At 36.3% G+C, this 16676-nt stretch overlaps 1 protein-coding gene across 6 annotated transcripts in view; it reads left to right on the forward strand.

Annotated features, from left to right (window-relative positions):
- Positions 1-5053: 5053 nt before the first annotated feature.
- Positions 5054-16676, forward strand: part of LOC107222918 (serine/threonine-protein kinase Genghis Khan) — a 43566-nt gene continuing 31943 nt past the window's right edge. The window contains exons 1-8 of one of the 6 annotated variants that reach the window (XM_046745750.1): positions 5054-5359; positions 7485-7672; positions 11677-11856; positions 12558-12829; positions 13965-14264; positions 14343-14486; positions 15434-15556; positions 16438-16646. In XM_046745750.1, coding sequence (XP_046601706.1) covers positions 7543-7672; positions 11677-11856; positions 12558-12829; positions 13965-14264; positions 14343-14486; positions 15434-15556; positions 16438-16646 — 1358 coding nt within the window. In that variant the 5' untranslated portion in view covers positions 5054-5359; positions 7485-7542. Of the gene's footprint in view, positions 5360-5865; positions 5884-6215; positions 6289-7484; positions 7673-11676; positions 11857-12557; positions 12830-13964; positions 14265-14342; positions 14487-15433; positions 15557-16437; positions 16647-16676 lie in introns of those variants that run through there. The other 5 variants (XM_046745753.1, XM_046745754.1, XM_015662459.2 and 2 more) reach the window with 5 other exon arrangements.

Here is a 16676-nt window from a genome sequence, read left to right on the forward strand (position 1 = left end):
AATAATCGCTTGTTAGGTTAATGGAATAAATAATCATTCAGGAAGGTGAAAAATATGACTAAATTGAATTTATAATAAATTTTTATTCTGGCATCATGCGGAGCTGCGTAATACAGTAGCTGCCCCTAGCGCATTCCATAACGGACTGAACTTGATTTATTAAATTTACGCAAACAACTGTAGAATGATTATCACCCAAGCGGTTTAAATAATTAAAAAAAGCTTCTCATTATGTTTTTTCCTTTATAAATAACACCGTACGCTATTTCTTCTATTTATTCAGCGATGGTTTGGCAAACGCGCGCTGACTACCAGCGCCGAATAAAATTCTGTAGGTGTGGTCGTTAGCGCGAAACACTTCAAAATTGAAATGTAAATTTGAATGTATTTCTTTAAATTCCATAACAGCTGTAATACATAAGGTAAGCCATAAATAATTATTTACAGAGTGTTAACCAATTCTGATCTACCAATCGTTTGATTAGATTTTCTACGGATATTTTTTTGTTTCCAGGTTGGGAGGCATAATTGCAGTTCCAAGTTGGGGGGCACAATTGCTATTTAACCCTTGGAGCATAAACTACTCGAGGTAGTCTAGCGTGTACAGAATGTGTGGCAGAGGAGTGAGATGGAGCACTTATGCCACGTACAACCTATCTCTCTTGCTTTACAACGTGGTTGGCTGATACGTTTCCTTTCAACCTATACAATGCAAAGTGAGAGAGACGGAGTATCCAGAGTGCTTACCACTACGGCCACAGTTTTCGCGAGGTTGACGGCACGGGTAACTACCTCCAGTAGTATATGCTCTAAGATTCAATTTAAAATCAAGATGGTATGCAGACACTTCTCTGTTCGTATGGCTACGTCGGCTACGCAGGAATGTGCTATGCAGCTCCATGTACTTAGCCCCTCATTAACAACTGAATGAGTTGATTCTTTTCTTAATCGTTTGTAGGTCGTTTGTGGATGTTTGTAAGTGATTTCCCGTCAATGAAAAAAATTTAGCTAGGGAATTCACGTGGTGTTACCCCCTCGTAGTTTCAATTTGCGATCGAATTCAGTTCTGCTTGTACGGGATCAATTGTGGGTCATGTGTACATGATTGTGAGTGACTTTGCGTCGTTTGTAAGTCAATAGTTCGGTCGTTATTGATAAAACAAATTCATCTAGGGAGTTCGCGTGACGTCTGCCCCGCCAACACCTACAATTCGCGATCGAATTGAGTTCTGCTTGTGCGGGATCATCTGTAGGTGGATCGTAGGTCTTTATACACACTTCTCCGACCTTTAATAATCTCCTAATCATCTGTGAAACTTGGAACAAAAATCTCCCTCCCCCTGCTCTGGAATAAAATAAAAAAAAACCAAACCGATTGTAATCAGACGCTACTTCCGAGAGTTTGTTCATTCTCAGCGTATCCGTTACCGCTTCGCAGCTGGAAAAACGTGAGTTAGGCGTTCACCCGCCAAGTTGGCTACTCGACACTACCTGAACATTAAACCGAGTTTACCGCATAAACTTGGTTTAACAAAAGTCGACTATTACTTTGTGTTCCACAATACCAAAATCTCCAGTTAAGCTTCGCTGAACGGATTTTAAATTAGACGCTGGATTTTGGGGGGTTCCGTTCTTAAACGAGGTTTATACTGTTATGCTACCAAGCTGCAAGAGCAGACACCATTGTCGTCAATGTTATGTCTTGTTTGACGGATCGCGTAAAATATATATTAATTTTGAAATATAGAAACCGGGAAATAATGATACGGAAAAGTAAAAGAGAAAGAAAAGATAAAGAAGAAGACGAATTCACAATTGGACCATTTTTTTCCAGCATTCCCCCTTCTTTCTTGACGTCACCGCATCGGTTTTCTTGTTTTCAATAGTGAAGTGATTTTCTTTCAGTTGTAATTTAGCTATCAGATTCAATTTTTCACTCACAGTAAAATTACTTAGATTATTTTTTCACATCCATTGCCGAAATTAAGTCATCACTTTTCTAATGTTGAAAAATTCTTTTTATAACTTAAACGCCAGCCAACTTTACTTAATCCCGCTTTTTCGTTTGCGCGACAGAAATGGCGCGCCAAACAAAAGTGGTGCGACTCAGATCGGAAAGCACTATTCAAGAAGTTGTGGAACTGGGCCTAAGACTTAGGGTGCTATTTCATGAGCAGTAAAAAGCCCGTAGAAGAAGAGATAGCGCAACAGAGGATACTCGTCTTCTCGCACCGTGTAGAGGCCGCTTAAAATCGTGCAACATTATGGCAACATTCACATACCATATGCACCACGGGCGTAAGAAATATATCTACGATGCGACGTAGATTATGTCGTATAAAATAGTCTATGAAAACAAACCACAATAACATCAACAAAAGATTCCACTATGGAGTATAATTGTGATGACGTGAATGAACTTGTAATTCATTATGTGAGAAACCGCCCGGAATTATGAGATAGAGTATTCCTTTCTTTTAGGTTATGTAGCTATCGTTTGTATACATTTTTACCACGCATCTTCGATTTCCGTACGTGGCGTAGCGCTAAAGTCTGCCGCGTGCCTGGAGTCGCCTTCCGCATGCGTTTGCCGTAGCTCAACGCATACATGGAGTCTTAGCTTAATAAAGCGTCCCAGCAGCCCCCTGACACACGCTGCTAAAACTGGTTCGCAAAATGTCCCTCGATTCTGCCACCAATCTCCACCACTAGTGGTGCTAGTACATGTCTGACAATCATAGAGATATAAAAATAGAGTGCGTGAGCCACAGGAGCGCACATAAGTGAAAACCAGCACGCGATCGAAAGAGAGAGAGCAACTAGGGAGTCTGGTTGTCTTTGTCTAATCACGCATGCGCTGGCGTCCCGAAGGTTGTTGACACAAACTTAACCCGCTTCATACTCTATTTGAACATGATTATACCAAAAAAAGAGGTTGGTGTTCCACAGAATATATCGATGAAGTAGTCAAACATATTAGCGGTTCTATAGTATTTTCATTGAAGAATAAAATTCATTGTAAACAGTGCGTTGCTATGATATAAAGGAATACTGATAACAGCAACAATTCCAAATTAACTAAACTAAAAAATCGTGGAGGCGTGCACTTTGCATCTGACGACGTAAACTTTATTTGTATTAGTGCTGAAAAAATTTTACGTCAAAATCGACACTTAACATTTTCTTCAAATATTATGGATAGAGTTGTCTCGGAAACTCTGTAAATATTACCAAACACGATATTAGATGATGGTAAACATTCTTTATAACAAGATCTTTCGTGTGACCACAGACATAAATTGATTTCACTTATATTGTATATTAGTTTATTCAAATTATACTAATCTACTATTCATAGTCTTACTACTGATTACATTATTTTTTCATATATGTTTTCGTATCGAGTGCGGCCGAGACTCGCCTGCTGCGCATGCGTGATTAGACAAAGACAACCAGACTCCCTAATTTCCCTCTGTCATTCTATTGCGTGCTGGACGTTTCGGCTGACTCACGTACTCTATTCTTATATCGCTATGCTGACAATCTTGCGCGCAGTCAGCGAGGGCAGCGAGCATGGAGACTAGAGGTAAGGAGTCCGAACGCAATGCTAGCCAAATGGTCGATGAAAGTGATGAACGATCCGCGGATTGTAACCGCCTGGCAGCGCTACCACTGCGAGCTCCGTCAGCGCGGTGATTTTGAATCGTCGATCTTCACGTATGCAGAGACGTATGTATCCTATTCGTAACCAGGCGCTAGTATCGCTTGCGGATATATTCCGAACTACAAGATCTTCCATCACTATCGCGAACCACTCTTCGACGATTCCGCCATATGCGTGTGGACCACGGTCACGGTCTTACATACAGGTCTTGCGACTCTGAGTTTCGACGTGGGCCTCTTAACGTGTCAAGCCGCTAGCGTCGCTGCGATCGAGGGATGCCCGGTGCAACAAGGATGACGATAGTCGCGCTCGCGCGTCACATGGGCGTGGAATCCTAACGTCAAAGGCTTATTCAAACATTGTAGGTTATGTTGATGTATCCCTCGATCGCAGCTCCATCTGGATTTTTCTTCAACAGAGGAGCCACTCTCTACCATTGGAATTCTATTGAGTCGCAAGACCTGTATGTAAGACCGTGACCACGGTCTTACATACAGGTCTGGCAACGAAGCCAATTTTCGACAGAGCGGCGTGGTTCTCTTGCTGTCCGTGGTTTTTAGTGTTTGAAATAGCCATATCGCGGCGCTGCTATCTAGGGATGTGCGTGGGGTAGGGATGGTAGGGATGAAAATGTGCCAATAATAATATTATTATTACATTGGCGCTGCATTGCGCACGCGTTGATTATCCATCCCTCGATCACAACGCCGGCTTGGCGGCCACAAAGTGAGATAAATAACCGGACGTGAAATGAACCACCCTCACTACCTTCGTTGTCAGACCCGTATGTAAGACCGTGGTTCGGAATCCTTTACTCTAGTCTCCATGGCAGTGAGCGTGTCAGAAGTCTACTAGCGCCACGTAGAGGAACTAAAAAACGGGGACAAAACGCGTACAATTTTTTAGTATACGAGTAGTGGTGAGTGTCAAGGGGCTGCGTCCCAGTATACCTCTATTTCAATGGGTTGAACATGAAAATACATAGTCTACACCAATTGTATGCCATTGACTACATCAGTGATGTGCTAGATCAGGGACGATAGCAGTTGCCGCCAGGTAACATTACAAGACGGCGCAACCAATCAGAGAGTTTTATGTCGCCTCATACCTTTTGACGACTTCTGTGCAACCCCGCGGTAATGAGCTCTGCCATTCTATTCCTAGCTCCATGGTGTTGAATGACTCCTGCTGGTAAAGAGGTTACCGGATCGCTGACAGGGATTCTTATGGCCACAGGACCACTCAGGCCCACTTACCCGCCGAGTATTGGTCACGGAAAGTTGCCCAGTGGTATTGCCAGCCTTCAAATTATTCCGTCAAGTTTTCACCCAACGGGTCCTCGTTGGAGCGTCTATAAATTTGTTAGTCAATGACATTGGGCCGAAAAGCTGCCATATTTTTGTATGGCGAAAAGGGAGCTGCGTATGGCCTCCGGAAACACGGGACACGGGAACACGAGATCAGTACGGGCAGTACGGGGGAATACGGGTACTGACCAGGGGGTCCAAGCATACCGAACTGGCTGATACCAGAGAAGTGGAGGTGGAAGTAGAAGTGGAAGTGGAAGTGGAAGTGGAAGTGGCAGTTGAAGTGGCGATAGGAAATGTATGATCTCCATAATCGTAATTAAATGAACAACTGTGTGCGTAATAAACAATTGAATATATTTAAACGAAAACTGCTGCTGCGTGGCAGGTGAACAGATTTTTATACATGGATACGTCAAACCCGCTTGATATGTGCCATTCCAAACTCCCCTACCGTCCTCAGCTACCTACCTAGCCTTGCAAATTTTCATATTATTGTATGTGCATACCTCTGTATGCACTACGTTTAAACATCTCGCCCATGACTCCATGAGTGCATTATTTTTTTATTCTCGCCGTTCGTCTAAAAAAAAAGAATCGTAACTTCTCGCTAACGCGATGCACGGTATCATTTGAGCTAGTCATGATATATATGTATAATTAAAAACTGAGCTTCGTGCACCGCGAATGATTTCGGTTCATTAACATTTCGCTGTCGTACGACGTAACTTTCTCTCTCGGTGTCCCTCTATTCCTCTCTTTCTCTCTCTTTATACACATGCATGTATACTTAACACACACATACGCACACTCATGCATATATATCTAAAAAATATCTATCAATCTATCGCATCTGTCTCCGTTCTTGAAAAGAAAGAATAAATCGGTTTTAGGTCTGTTTTATCCAAATAGGTATGTGTACATACATACATGCGTACATACAATGTATAACATTACACCTATATCCGAAAGGCAAACGTACGAAAATTACCGACCTGCCCTACCCCATTGACTATCATTCGCACATACTTGCGTTTTTCGAGTTTGTAGATCATATTGACATATTATCTTAAACGTATAAAGGTCAAAATAATCCTGTCCAATTATCGACTCATTATTTTGGATCGATTATGTTTTGAACGATTTTTTCTTAATTTTTTTTTTTTGTAACAAACCCACTTCTCTCACTTCGCTTGGTTACGTAATTTCCGAACAACTTCAAGACCTTACAGCTGATTCTGAATGAAAGCTATGCATACCCATATATGTCTTTACATCTAACAGATGATTGACATTTCCGATTAAAAACGTGAGCAGGTAGGTGGCTTGGTATTTCCTGCTGCTTCTGGTGGAATAATAAAAATTGCTTCCTTTCTTCTTTTTTTTTTTCACACTGTTTTTGTTTCATATTTTTCTCCTTTCGTCACCGAAACTGTGACATTCAGGTTACAATCTTGACGACTTACTCATGTTTTTTTTTGCCCAACACCAATCTTATGTTTGTGAATCAGATGAGGAAACTGGAAAAAAATATGACTAATATTTTTCATACTAAAATTTCGTTGGATAGAAATTGATAACCTATTAAGTTTTTTTCAAATTACCGATGCAAAAAAAAAAAAAAATAACATGTAACATGGATGGACAGCACGTTTCTTCACTTTTATAGGATAATTCACAGGTTCAATTGTATGAAACAAGCTTATTGAAAACCTATAGAACTGGGATTTTTTACTAGGAAAATTCAGTGTTATGATTAATGTAAAATATACTGTTTTCTTCTCATCCTAAGTAAAGTCAGTGCTTAACAGGTAAATAATTTACATTACTGAAACTTCCAAGTATGAAGAATCTAACGCATTTACTTTGTCCTTCGGTTTCATCCAGTTCTCATTGAGTATTATAATTAATGACTTGATGATAATTTTGAAACAATCCCATAGATTTCTAGCTTCTGTATTCATACTATAATTACGTTGTAAATGAAAATATTATTTGTACATTAAAGCCTGATTTGAAGTATCTTTTAATCTTGAAAACAGTTTTGTATCATATTGTAAAGTTTATAAACATATATAGTATCGGACGATTGTCAAATTATTTGGAAAAAAGTATAATATTTACTATAGATACTGCAAATTTGATTTTGCAGAATTTGAAGTAATTCTGGTACTTTGGTTTTTTTTTTTTTTAAATGTCTTACTCCTATTCCTCATCCAGATTTAAATAAGAGGCAAAACTGCAACGTTAGTATAACAATTATGTACAAGGCTTATCGGATGGCGATAAAGAATTGGTATAAAGTTATTTTAGAATCATAGATTATTTTATTTAGCTTTTCTTACACCTTCGATGGTTAAAGTAACTAAATTTGTTTTCATACTGCGTCATTTGGAAATTTACTTTCATTTGAACAAAAATCTGTACTGGCAATAGCTGATCGGAAACTTTGTTCTTGTCCTTTCCAGATGTGAGATCACTTTTAACACAATCAAATGTTGATTATTTTTCAGTGCACCCATATTTCAGTAATGCGGTGGTGTAGCACACAATTGGTAACCAGCTTCAGCAATGACAGAAATAACATCCAACGAACGTGGTAAGCAATTGTCACGGCAAAGAGCGACCATGTCCGACCTACAACAGCATCACTACAACCTTGCGACGTCCGAAATGATGCCCAAAGGACTTGCTATTAATGGTAACAATGTCTTAATATAAAACTACATCGTTTGGCTTTCTAATTCTCAGGGAATTTTCATTTTCGTCATGGCAAAAACTGAAAATATCAATTTTCTATCATGGGAATTGGAAATGATTTTTTTAGGTGACAAATTTCCTTTTTTACATTGAGAAAAAAAATTGGTTTGAACTGACTTTTTAGTACATTATAGTTTTTTTCAATTCACATTGAATTGGAACCAATTATAGAGTTGATAAGCTGATTAATTTAGGTTTTAGTAACTTATTAGAACTGGGAAAATGTCAGGGAAAACTGGGTCTTAGGTCCAAAAAAAAATAAAAATTTGTGGCTAACCTGTTAAAGTTAGTAACGTTACCAGAGTGAAACGTTGAAATAAATGAGTATTTTGTAACAATATAATTAGTTTTGTCGAGGCTGCAGTCATAAAATTAACACACTTCACTTTAGTTGTACTATAATTCAAGTTTTACTGCAGTTTGGACAATCCTGATATCTGGAAATAGTGATTCTCTTATAAACCTTTCATTACATTAACATTAGGAACTTCACCTTCATTTTAAAACTTATATTCTAGTGGCTGAAGACAGAGTCAGCAGCCCACTAATTTTCACCAGTTATGGCTCACTGCCCACCATCTGTTTCAAGTTTCTAAAATATAATGCATATATTACATATTGTACCAAAAACTATATTCGTAATAGTATATTTTGTCAACATTGGTTCTTTTTTCAAAATATACATATTTATTATTTGCAGGATTGTACTTTAGAAGGTGGCGATTTGTCTGGAATACCTTAACAACCGGGAAATGTTAGGGAGTTTTGTATGTGGGTTAGGGAATTACATCATATTGAAGCTAGTAACGTTATAGTAACGATTCATGCCGAGGAAAAACTGTTATTTCGCGATTTTGGAATTGATTGAATTCGCCAAACTGTATTAAAACAAAACACACTCATATTTCCAAATCTTAGTTCCTTCAAAATCATTGTAATATTAAGAAAATAATCATTTTTTCCCAAATGTTTCATTGCGATAACATTACTAACTTCGACTTTGTGAAATTCCGGCAAATTCAGCGAATTACGACGTTCCAAGGATTCTCGAAGTTTTCCAATTATTACTAATAATTCAACCTGGCTGTTCATCAATTTTTTTGCTCGTCCACTATGTCTATTCCAATGTTTGTCGAATTCTTCTTTCGCTTGCTATGCCCATTCGATTATCAGTATTTGTTTATAAACATGATGATTCCTACGGGACCACCCTGGTTTAATGCTAGAAGTCGATTCTGCGTGAAGAGTTACAGGTTATTCAAGTGTTTTGTAAATTGTTTCCCCTTCAGGTGATGAAATTGTGTACAGTGCCGAAGTTTGTTGCAGATTTCAGCCAAGAACACATGATCATGAAAAAAGACCCTGTGCGATATGCTTAATTTTTTTTATTATCTCTAATTCAATTTTACATTCTGCGATACTTGCACCTCTATTTAGGAAGCGATAGTACAGTAAAGTCTCGCTTATCTGAGCATGTCTCATCCAACATTACGATTAGTCAAGTTTCTCTCTTTCTGCCACATTTGCTTTGTTTTAACTCCTAATACATAAGTATTACAAAAGATGAAATCACCCGGCTTGCCCTTCTTTTCTGATTTAGTAGTTGTCATAGATAAAAGATATATAAGAGCTTTCATATGTCTCAAAATGAGTAAGGCTGCTGCGCGAACCTGTATTATTGTAAAAACAGTCTTGTTTCAAACTTTAAACTGGTAACAGCAGTTTCTCAATAAAAGCATTCTTTCTTATCTGATGTCTGTTAATTCGCTTCATAAGCTCACAAACCTGTTTAATTTAATCTGTAACGCCTAGATCGTTACATTTGGTATCAGAAGCATCATTTTTGATTATATTTCTAGTTTAACATATTTGAGTTAATGCCGCACATAAGTCAGTTAATAGCAGAAAATCTAATTCGTACTCGTTAATTTTCAGTCGAAAATATACTGTCATATCTTTATTCCCTCTTATCTCAGTTTTTCAATTACCTGAACTAAGGAGGGTCGACATTAGCTAGATTTAGCAAAGTTCTACTGTACGCTAGAAAGCTTTATAAATTTCGTCATACACTTAGCGGCTTAAACTTGTGGTGTCTGTAAACTAAGTTCAGTGTCGTGAATTGCAGTACTACCCGTGGAACCCATGGTGATTAATTCTCTTTCTAGCAATTTTAAACAGAGTACGCAAAAGTAATATAAACAATAGTCTTCGAGATTCTAGTCGAAATATACTTTTTAAATGAGGTTGGAATTAGTAAAGTTACTGTAATGATGCGGGTTTAGAAAAAATATACTCATAGTTTGCAAAAGCTACTCCACAAAAGTCATTCTAAATCTGCGCAATACTCATATTTTCTCTGGTGTTTCGGTGCGATAAAGTTACTAACTTCAGCCTCATCTGTTTAAGGGGGTGAATTATGGGAATTTGTATCCTGAAAACGGATTCATCAATTCAGTTGGGGTTTATTTTGTATAAAACTATTTTTTTCTTTAGCATTAGTTGATCGGAAACATTATTATGGTCAATAACGTTGACTGTTCAGCTTGGTGATATGTCTTGTAGTGCTCACGCTATGTTGAAAACGGTCAACTGATTCTGTTCACATTGGCAGACAATATTCTTCGGTGGTTCTTCGTTTTTACCAACATATCACTTCTTCACCGGTATCATATTTTTTTTTCTTTATTGAATAAAAGAGTCCCACATTTTTCATGAAAAATTGAATTTTATCTTTATACAGTCGTCATTTTGTTTGGATGGTAATAAAAAAATTTAATTCCGCTACCAATAACTTGATCATAAATGAGAGTTTAGAAAAAGATTCACTTCCTGTCAAATTGGGAATCAGGTTCTGTTTTTATGACGAATTAGCTGCAGTCAGCTGATAACGTCCCTGTTACTGACAACGAGATAGCTAGCGATGCAGTCAGATGCTGGTACCGATGGAATAGCTAATACTCGAAACAGAAAAAATGTTGGTTGAAAAAACTTAATAAACATTGGAATAAATGAGTAGTGTTTGAACCAATTTCAATCATTCAAATACAATTATTTAAAAATTTGATCCAACCATTAGCTCGTTTTCAAAAAAACAAACACCCCCATGGTAAAAATTTATCTCACTTGATATTCCAGAAATTTTGCAAAAATATTAATTGAAATGGAATGTAAATAAATGTAAATGAACTTAGCTGATTTATTCTATAATTGGAACAACATTTGTAATCATTGTACTTAATTGATTATCAAAATTCCAGTGAAATGTCTGCAATCTACAACCTTGATGTTGGTAATGTTAATATAACGAAATATTTTGAAAAATTGCCATTTTGCAACCCGAGACAATAAAATACTGAAATAGAAATAACAGAACCAGAATGCCATTGATATGTGTAAAAAATAACTATGGCATAGATTCTTCTTTTAAAGAATTAAAACTTTCATGATTTCTATAGAATTTCAATGGTCATAATCTTTGTAAAACTGTAAATATTAGTTTCGTTTCAGCTGATTCAATATGGTAGACGTAAATTCGAAAAGTCATTTGATTTTTGTGAAACTTTATGCTACATGGTTTTTGGGTTTAGTCAAATGTGAACTCGAAATTCGAAAATTTGAAATGGCGGATAAACAAAAACAACAAGAAGAAAATATTCTATAAAATTCTGTGGTGTGTGTTAAGATTGTGTAACAATTGGCATGCGAATTTTCATGCTGGATCAGCAGAAAATGCTTTTTTCGTGGATAAGTTTGAATTTCGACCATTATTTTTGCAATAAATAAATAAAGAAATAAATTCTATATTTGTTTTAGACTTAGAAATATTTCAGAGAACATGTGGAATCAAAAAAATAGTTTAATAAATCAAATGCTGCAAAAAAAATGGTGGGATGCTAAGCGTTAATATAATCACTGTAGTTACTTTAATTCTGATGTTTTATTCAGGGGTTGGTGGAAGGCTGCGTCAATTGGAGGCACTATTTGTTGGTGGTCCTGTGCAAGGGGGACGAGCCGGTCATACATTTTCTATTGAAACTCTCATCGACGTTTTACTCGTTCTCTATGACGAGTGTTGCAACTCCTCATTACGTCGAGAAAAGACAGTATCAGATTTTATCGAATTTGGTAAGTTTCAGTTCTGCTATTTTTTACATTACAAATTTTTTAATTTTAGCTGACATGAATTCAAGCATAGTTCTGTTTTTACTTGCACTGTGCGATTAATTGATTAATTGTAGACTCCAATTTTTCTAAATAAATGACCAATGCATTTATTAGAAGAACTATTATCAATCGAAAAAACTAATAATTGAAAAGGCTGATAAATCAAAGTTCATCACTAATCAATTAATCACACAGCCAGTTTTTATCATTGTTTTTCATACTACAGTATTGAAATATATATGAAGCAGTGTCCAAATTGGATTCTATTTGTAAGTCAAAGTATACAGAGTGTAACAAACTTGGAAATTATTTAATCTCAAAACATCGGTTTTAGAATCTTTGTTTTCTCAAAAAAGCATGTAATTGAGCATCAATCACGACTTAGTTTAAGATATTACTGCCAAACAAGCACAGTCACCGGATCGAGTGCATTACTGCGGATCCGTCCAAATCTAGCAAAAAAGTGCCAAGCGCTCAACAATTCTCCACGTCTTTTACCAAAATTCAAGTATATTAGAACAGTCGAGCACTGGATCCGGCTACTGGGCTTGTTTTGTGACGAGCTAAATCTATTTCCTTGAGCGTTTCATTCAATACAGTTTCTGATAATTGCCAATTTCGCTACACCCTCTTTAGCTTTTATTTTCTTTTCAATTTTCTAGTGAAACCAGTCGCCTCATGCATAAAAAGCCTACAATTAGCTAGAGAAGATTTTGAAATAGTCAAAGTAATTGGACGAGGTGCATTTGGAGAGGTTTGCGTGGTCAGGATGCGGGGATCGGACAAAGTCTTTGCTATGAAAATACTCAACAAATGGGAGATGCTGAAACGTGCTGAAACCGCTTGTTTTAGGGAAGAACGAGATGTATTGGTATACGGAGACCGTAGATGGATAACAAATCTCCACTACGCCTTTCAGGATGATAATAATCTGGTAAGATGGTTGTTTTTTTTTCTTTTCTTCCATATATTCCTGTGTCTACTTCTTCAGAAGAAGGATAATTAGATCTTCTTTTTCTAGGATCTTCCCTTTTTTTTCTTTTCTCTTTTCCACCAAATCACAATAGTTGATTAAGGAGATTAGTTGACCAAAAATGGATATTTTCAATTAATTTTATTGCAGGATAAATTATAGAAGTTGAAAATACTAGAATCACAAACAAAAGTTGGAATATTGGTACTTTATTTCAAGTTGCTTCAAAATAGTTCAAAATTTAGTATATTCATTAGATTTCCCTATGGCTCATTTTATTCAAAAAACAATTTTTTACATATTCCTTGGAAGTCGGTTGTTTCTTTTTCCATGACAAGGTGATAAAAAATTGGTAGTCCTGTGGTTTGTAGGTCTTGTGAATAAAATGAGTGACTATAGATTGAAATCAAACGAATTTACGTCATTTTTAAAAATGTTGAACGGATGGTCAGGGGAAAAAGAGATATAACCATCTTTCACGACCAGATCTAATATATAACTGGAAAAGAAAGTCAAAACTTCATTTTTCTCATGTCACTATTGAAAAAAACGTGTGCGACAACCAACCACACGCGACAGAAGTGAAACTTTTTGGCATTACAAACAGTATCACGCAGCGTGCATAATAGGTATACGTTGGCGTGGTTAAAAAAAAAAATTGTTTTTCTCGTTCTAACCCCCTTAAATGCTAGTGTTTTGTGGAAAACAGATCTTCACGAAATATAAGCTTTCTAGCTCAAGTTTATCAGGTGGCTTTTTTTAATTTTTATTTCCCATTCATTTAACATGGAAAACATTCATTTTTCATGAAATGTTAAAACACTCGTAAAATATTCAATATTTTTTAAATTCAAACACAAATCCTTTAGAGTGATTCTGAAAATTTTCCAGGTCTCAGATAAGACACAAAACTGTGTGAAACATGGAATTACTTTCATATACGTACAGTGCCTAACGATTAATTCGAATTTTAGTATTATGGGCTAAGTCACGTTTCCATGCTGCGTAAACAATGAATTTTACTGCTTCCATTTATCAATTATTCTCACGATCTCTCAAATAATCAACTCTCATTTATTATGTAATATATTCGCAGTACCTTGTCATGGATTATTATTGCGGTGGTGATTTATTAACACTGCTGAGTAAATTCGAAGATCGACTTCCCGAAGACATGGCGCGGTTTTACATAGCGGAAATGGTGCTGGCTATCGGATCAATTCACGATCTGCATTACGTACATCGTGATATTAAGCCAGACAACGTTTTGTTGGACGCTAATGGACACATAAGACTGGCTGACTTTGGTTCATGCTTACGACTCTTTGAAGATGGAACTGTTCAAAGTAACGTTGCTGTTGGTACTCCGGATTACATTTCACCTGAAATTTTACGGGTAAATAAATTTTTACACATTATTACTTCTAAGCTAGGCATTGGTTCTCATCTGCTGCGAATTTTTTTTCACTTACAGGCTATGGAAGATGGGCAAGGGAGGTATGGCCCTGAATGTGATTGGTGGTCCCTCGGAGTATGCATGTACGAAATGCTCTATGGAGAAACTCCATTTTATGCTGAATCTCTAGTTGAAACATACGGAAAAATCATGAACCATAAGGTGATTAAAATAATTGTTACACTAAATCAATTTTCTTCTTGTTATTGTATTTCAGAATTTTTGACGATTTAATCAAATATCCGTGTTTCCTTGGATATTTTCAAAAACTTATCAGTCATTGTGAAAACTAGTACTTTATATGAAAGATTTAATAGGTGGTTCGAATTGCGCATCAAATATGAGATTTAAAGACTTTATAGTGCAGTTTTCAAATGTGGCGTATAAAATGGCACTTTTCTGATCGAAAATAGCCGGTAAAAAGCGACTTTTTCATGCGCGTGCCGTAAAAAATTCTTTTGCAGGTTTCACAGTCATGCGACCTATGGAAGCAATCGGTTTTGATTTTTTTCTTTCCCAGGTATTAACAGTATGATAAAGTTCTTTGTACTTTTGGGTAATATGTTTTATATTCTGGTTCTCAGTTATTTTTCCCATGTTCAGAAATCTTGTCCAAGTGCGGATTCTTCATCAGACAACCAAGAAAGCATAAATATATCAGTAACCACGGATTTAATTCGCAGTAATAAATGTTCATAGACAAAGAAGAATGGTTTCAAGAATTCATTTTGGGCCATAAAAAATTATTCTGTTTGAGAAGTTAACTGTCCCAATGATATTAATACATACTTATTCATACTACTTTCTCGCATTCACTCATATACACTCAGTCGTAGCTCTGAAATTTTGTTAGAGCAGAATCAGATTCACATGAAGTCGTTATTGTGCCTATGTTGTAATTGAAATTTTCTTTACTCGATTTATTGTACAAACTTCTTGGGTTGATCAGTAATTGTGATTTTGTGATATTTTCAATAAATTATTTTTACTCAGACGAAGTACATTAGAATTAATATATCATTTGTACGAAATTAATGAAATTTCAAATTTTGCCAGACATTTATAACCATATTGCCAAAAACATTTTTTATAAATTAAATATCTTTCAGAATTGTTTCGACTTTCCAATAGAAGATGTGTATGATGTATCCGAAGAGGCTAAGGATCTGATGAGGAAATTAATTTGCAGCTCTGAGTTTAGATTGGGCCAGAATGGTATCGATGATTTCAAAGTACGCAAGTTTTCAGTATATTGAATAAGTTTCAAATTACATATAGAGAATACACCTCAACTCGACTTTTTTAATATGGCTATTTTTTCCTTTGCTATCTAACAAGCTAAAAAAACAAACCAAATAGTATTTCCTGGTTTGTAGTTTTGTAACACAAAGTCGACGTGAAATTTTTTTTTTTTTTTTATTACAAACAGCTTTGGTAGCTGGTATTTTAAAAATCGTTACGTTACTCGTATCAAGAAAGTTTATGTTGCAAAAAAAAACTTAAAATTGAAGTGTCCTACTTGAAAAGTACTTATTCGTTACTGTCGTGACACTCGAAACTTGTTTTTTATTCGGCCAAAAATCGTAAACCGTTTTTTTCAGTAATAGACCATTCTGAATTTTTTTTTGCAAACAGAAATCCCACGAATTTTACGACAATAATTAAAACTCGGTGTCGACTCGATGGCCTTAGAAGTTACGGTCACTGGAACATCTGAAGATTAAAATTAAAAAAAAAAAAAAAAACCGGTCGTCGGCGTCAGAACAAATTTCAAGTGCTGCAAAAATTATGCTTGAATATTTTTCCAGTAGTACACTTATATCCTGAGATATTTTGCACTACGAATTTTTGCATTACAAGTTACAAATTTCCAGATAATAAGGACAAAATATTTCCGAAATAAAAATCGGTGAAATTTTAGACAAATTTTCATTTTACCAAGGGGCAACAAAACCAGAATCCAGCAAACACAGATGAGATTTTTCGACTTCTACACAGTAGAAAAAAATCAGCCATTATAAGAAAGTTGTAAACTGGGAGCATGTTGAATTGAGGTGGAATTCTTCGTTTGTAGGATGAAAATGTAATTTACATCCAATTTATTCATCAACAGAAACATCCGTGGTTCGAAGGTGTGGACTGGGATGTTTTAAGAGACAACACTGCCCCGTATATACCTGAAGTGTCTTCACCAACTGATACCTCGAATTTTGATGTCGATGACACAGATGTTCGAAGCTCGGATGCTGTACCTCCTGCTGCTAACTCTGCGTTCTCTGCTCTGCATCTACCTTTCGTAGGATTCAGCTTCACTCAGGGAAGGTGCGTTAGAAAAACTGTTTCGTTGGTCTT

This window comes from Neodiprion lecontei, chromosome 7 (genome assembly GCF_021901455.1).
Source record: "Neodiprion lecontei isolate iyNeoLeco1 chromosome 7, iyNeoLeco1.1, whole genome shotgun sequence".
In the NCBI taxonomy this organism is placed as follows: domain Eukaryota; kingdom Metazoa; phylum Arthropoda; class Insecta; order Hymenoptera; family Diprionidae; genus Neodiprion; species Neodiprion lecontei.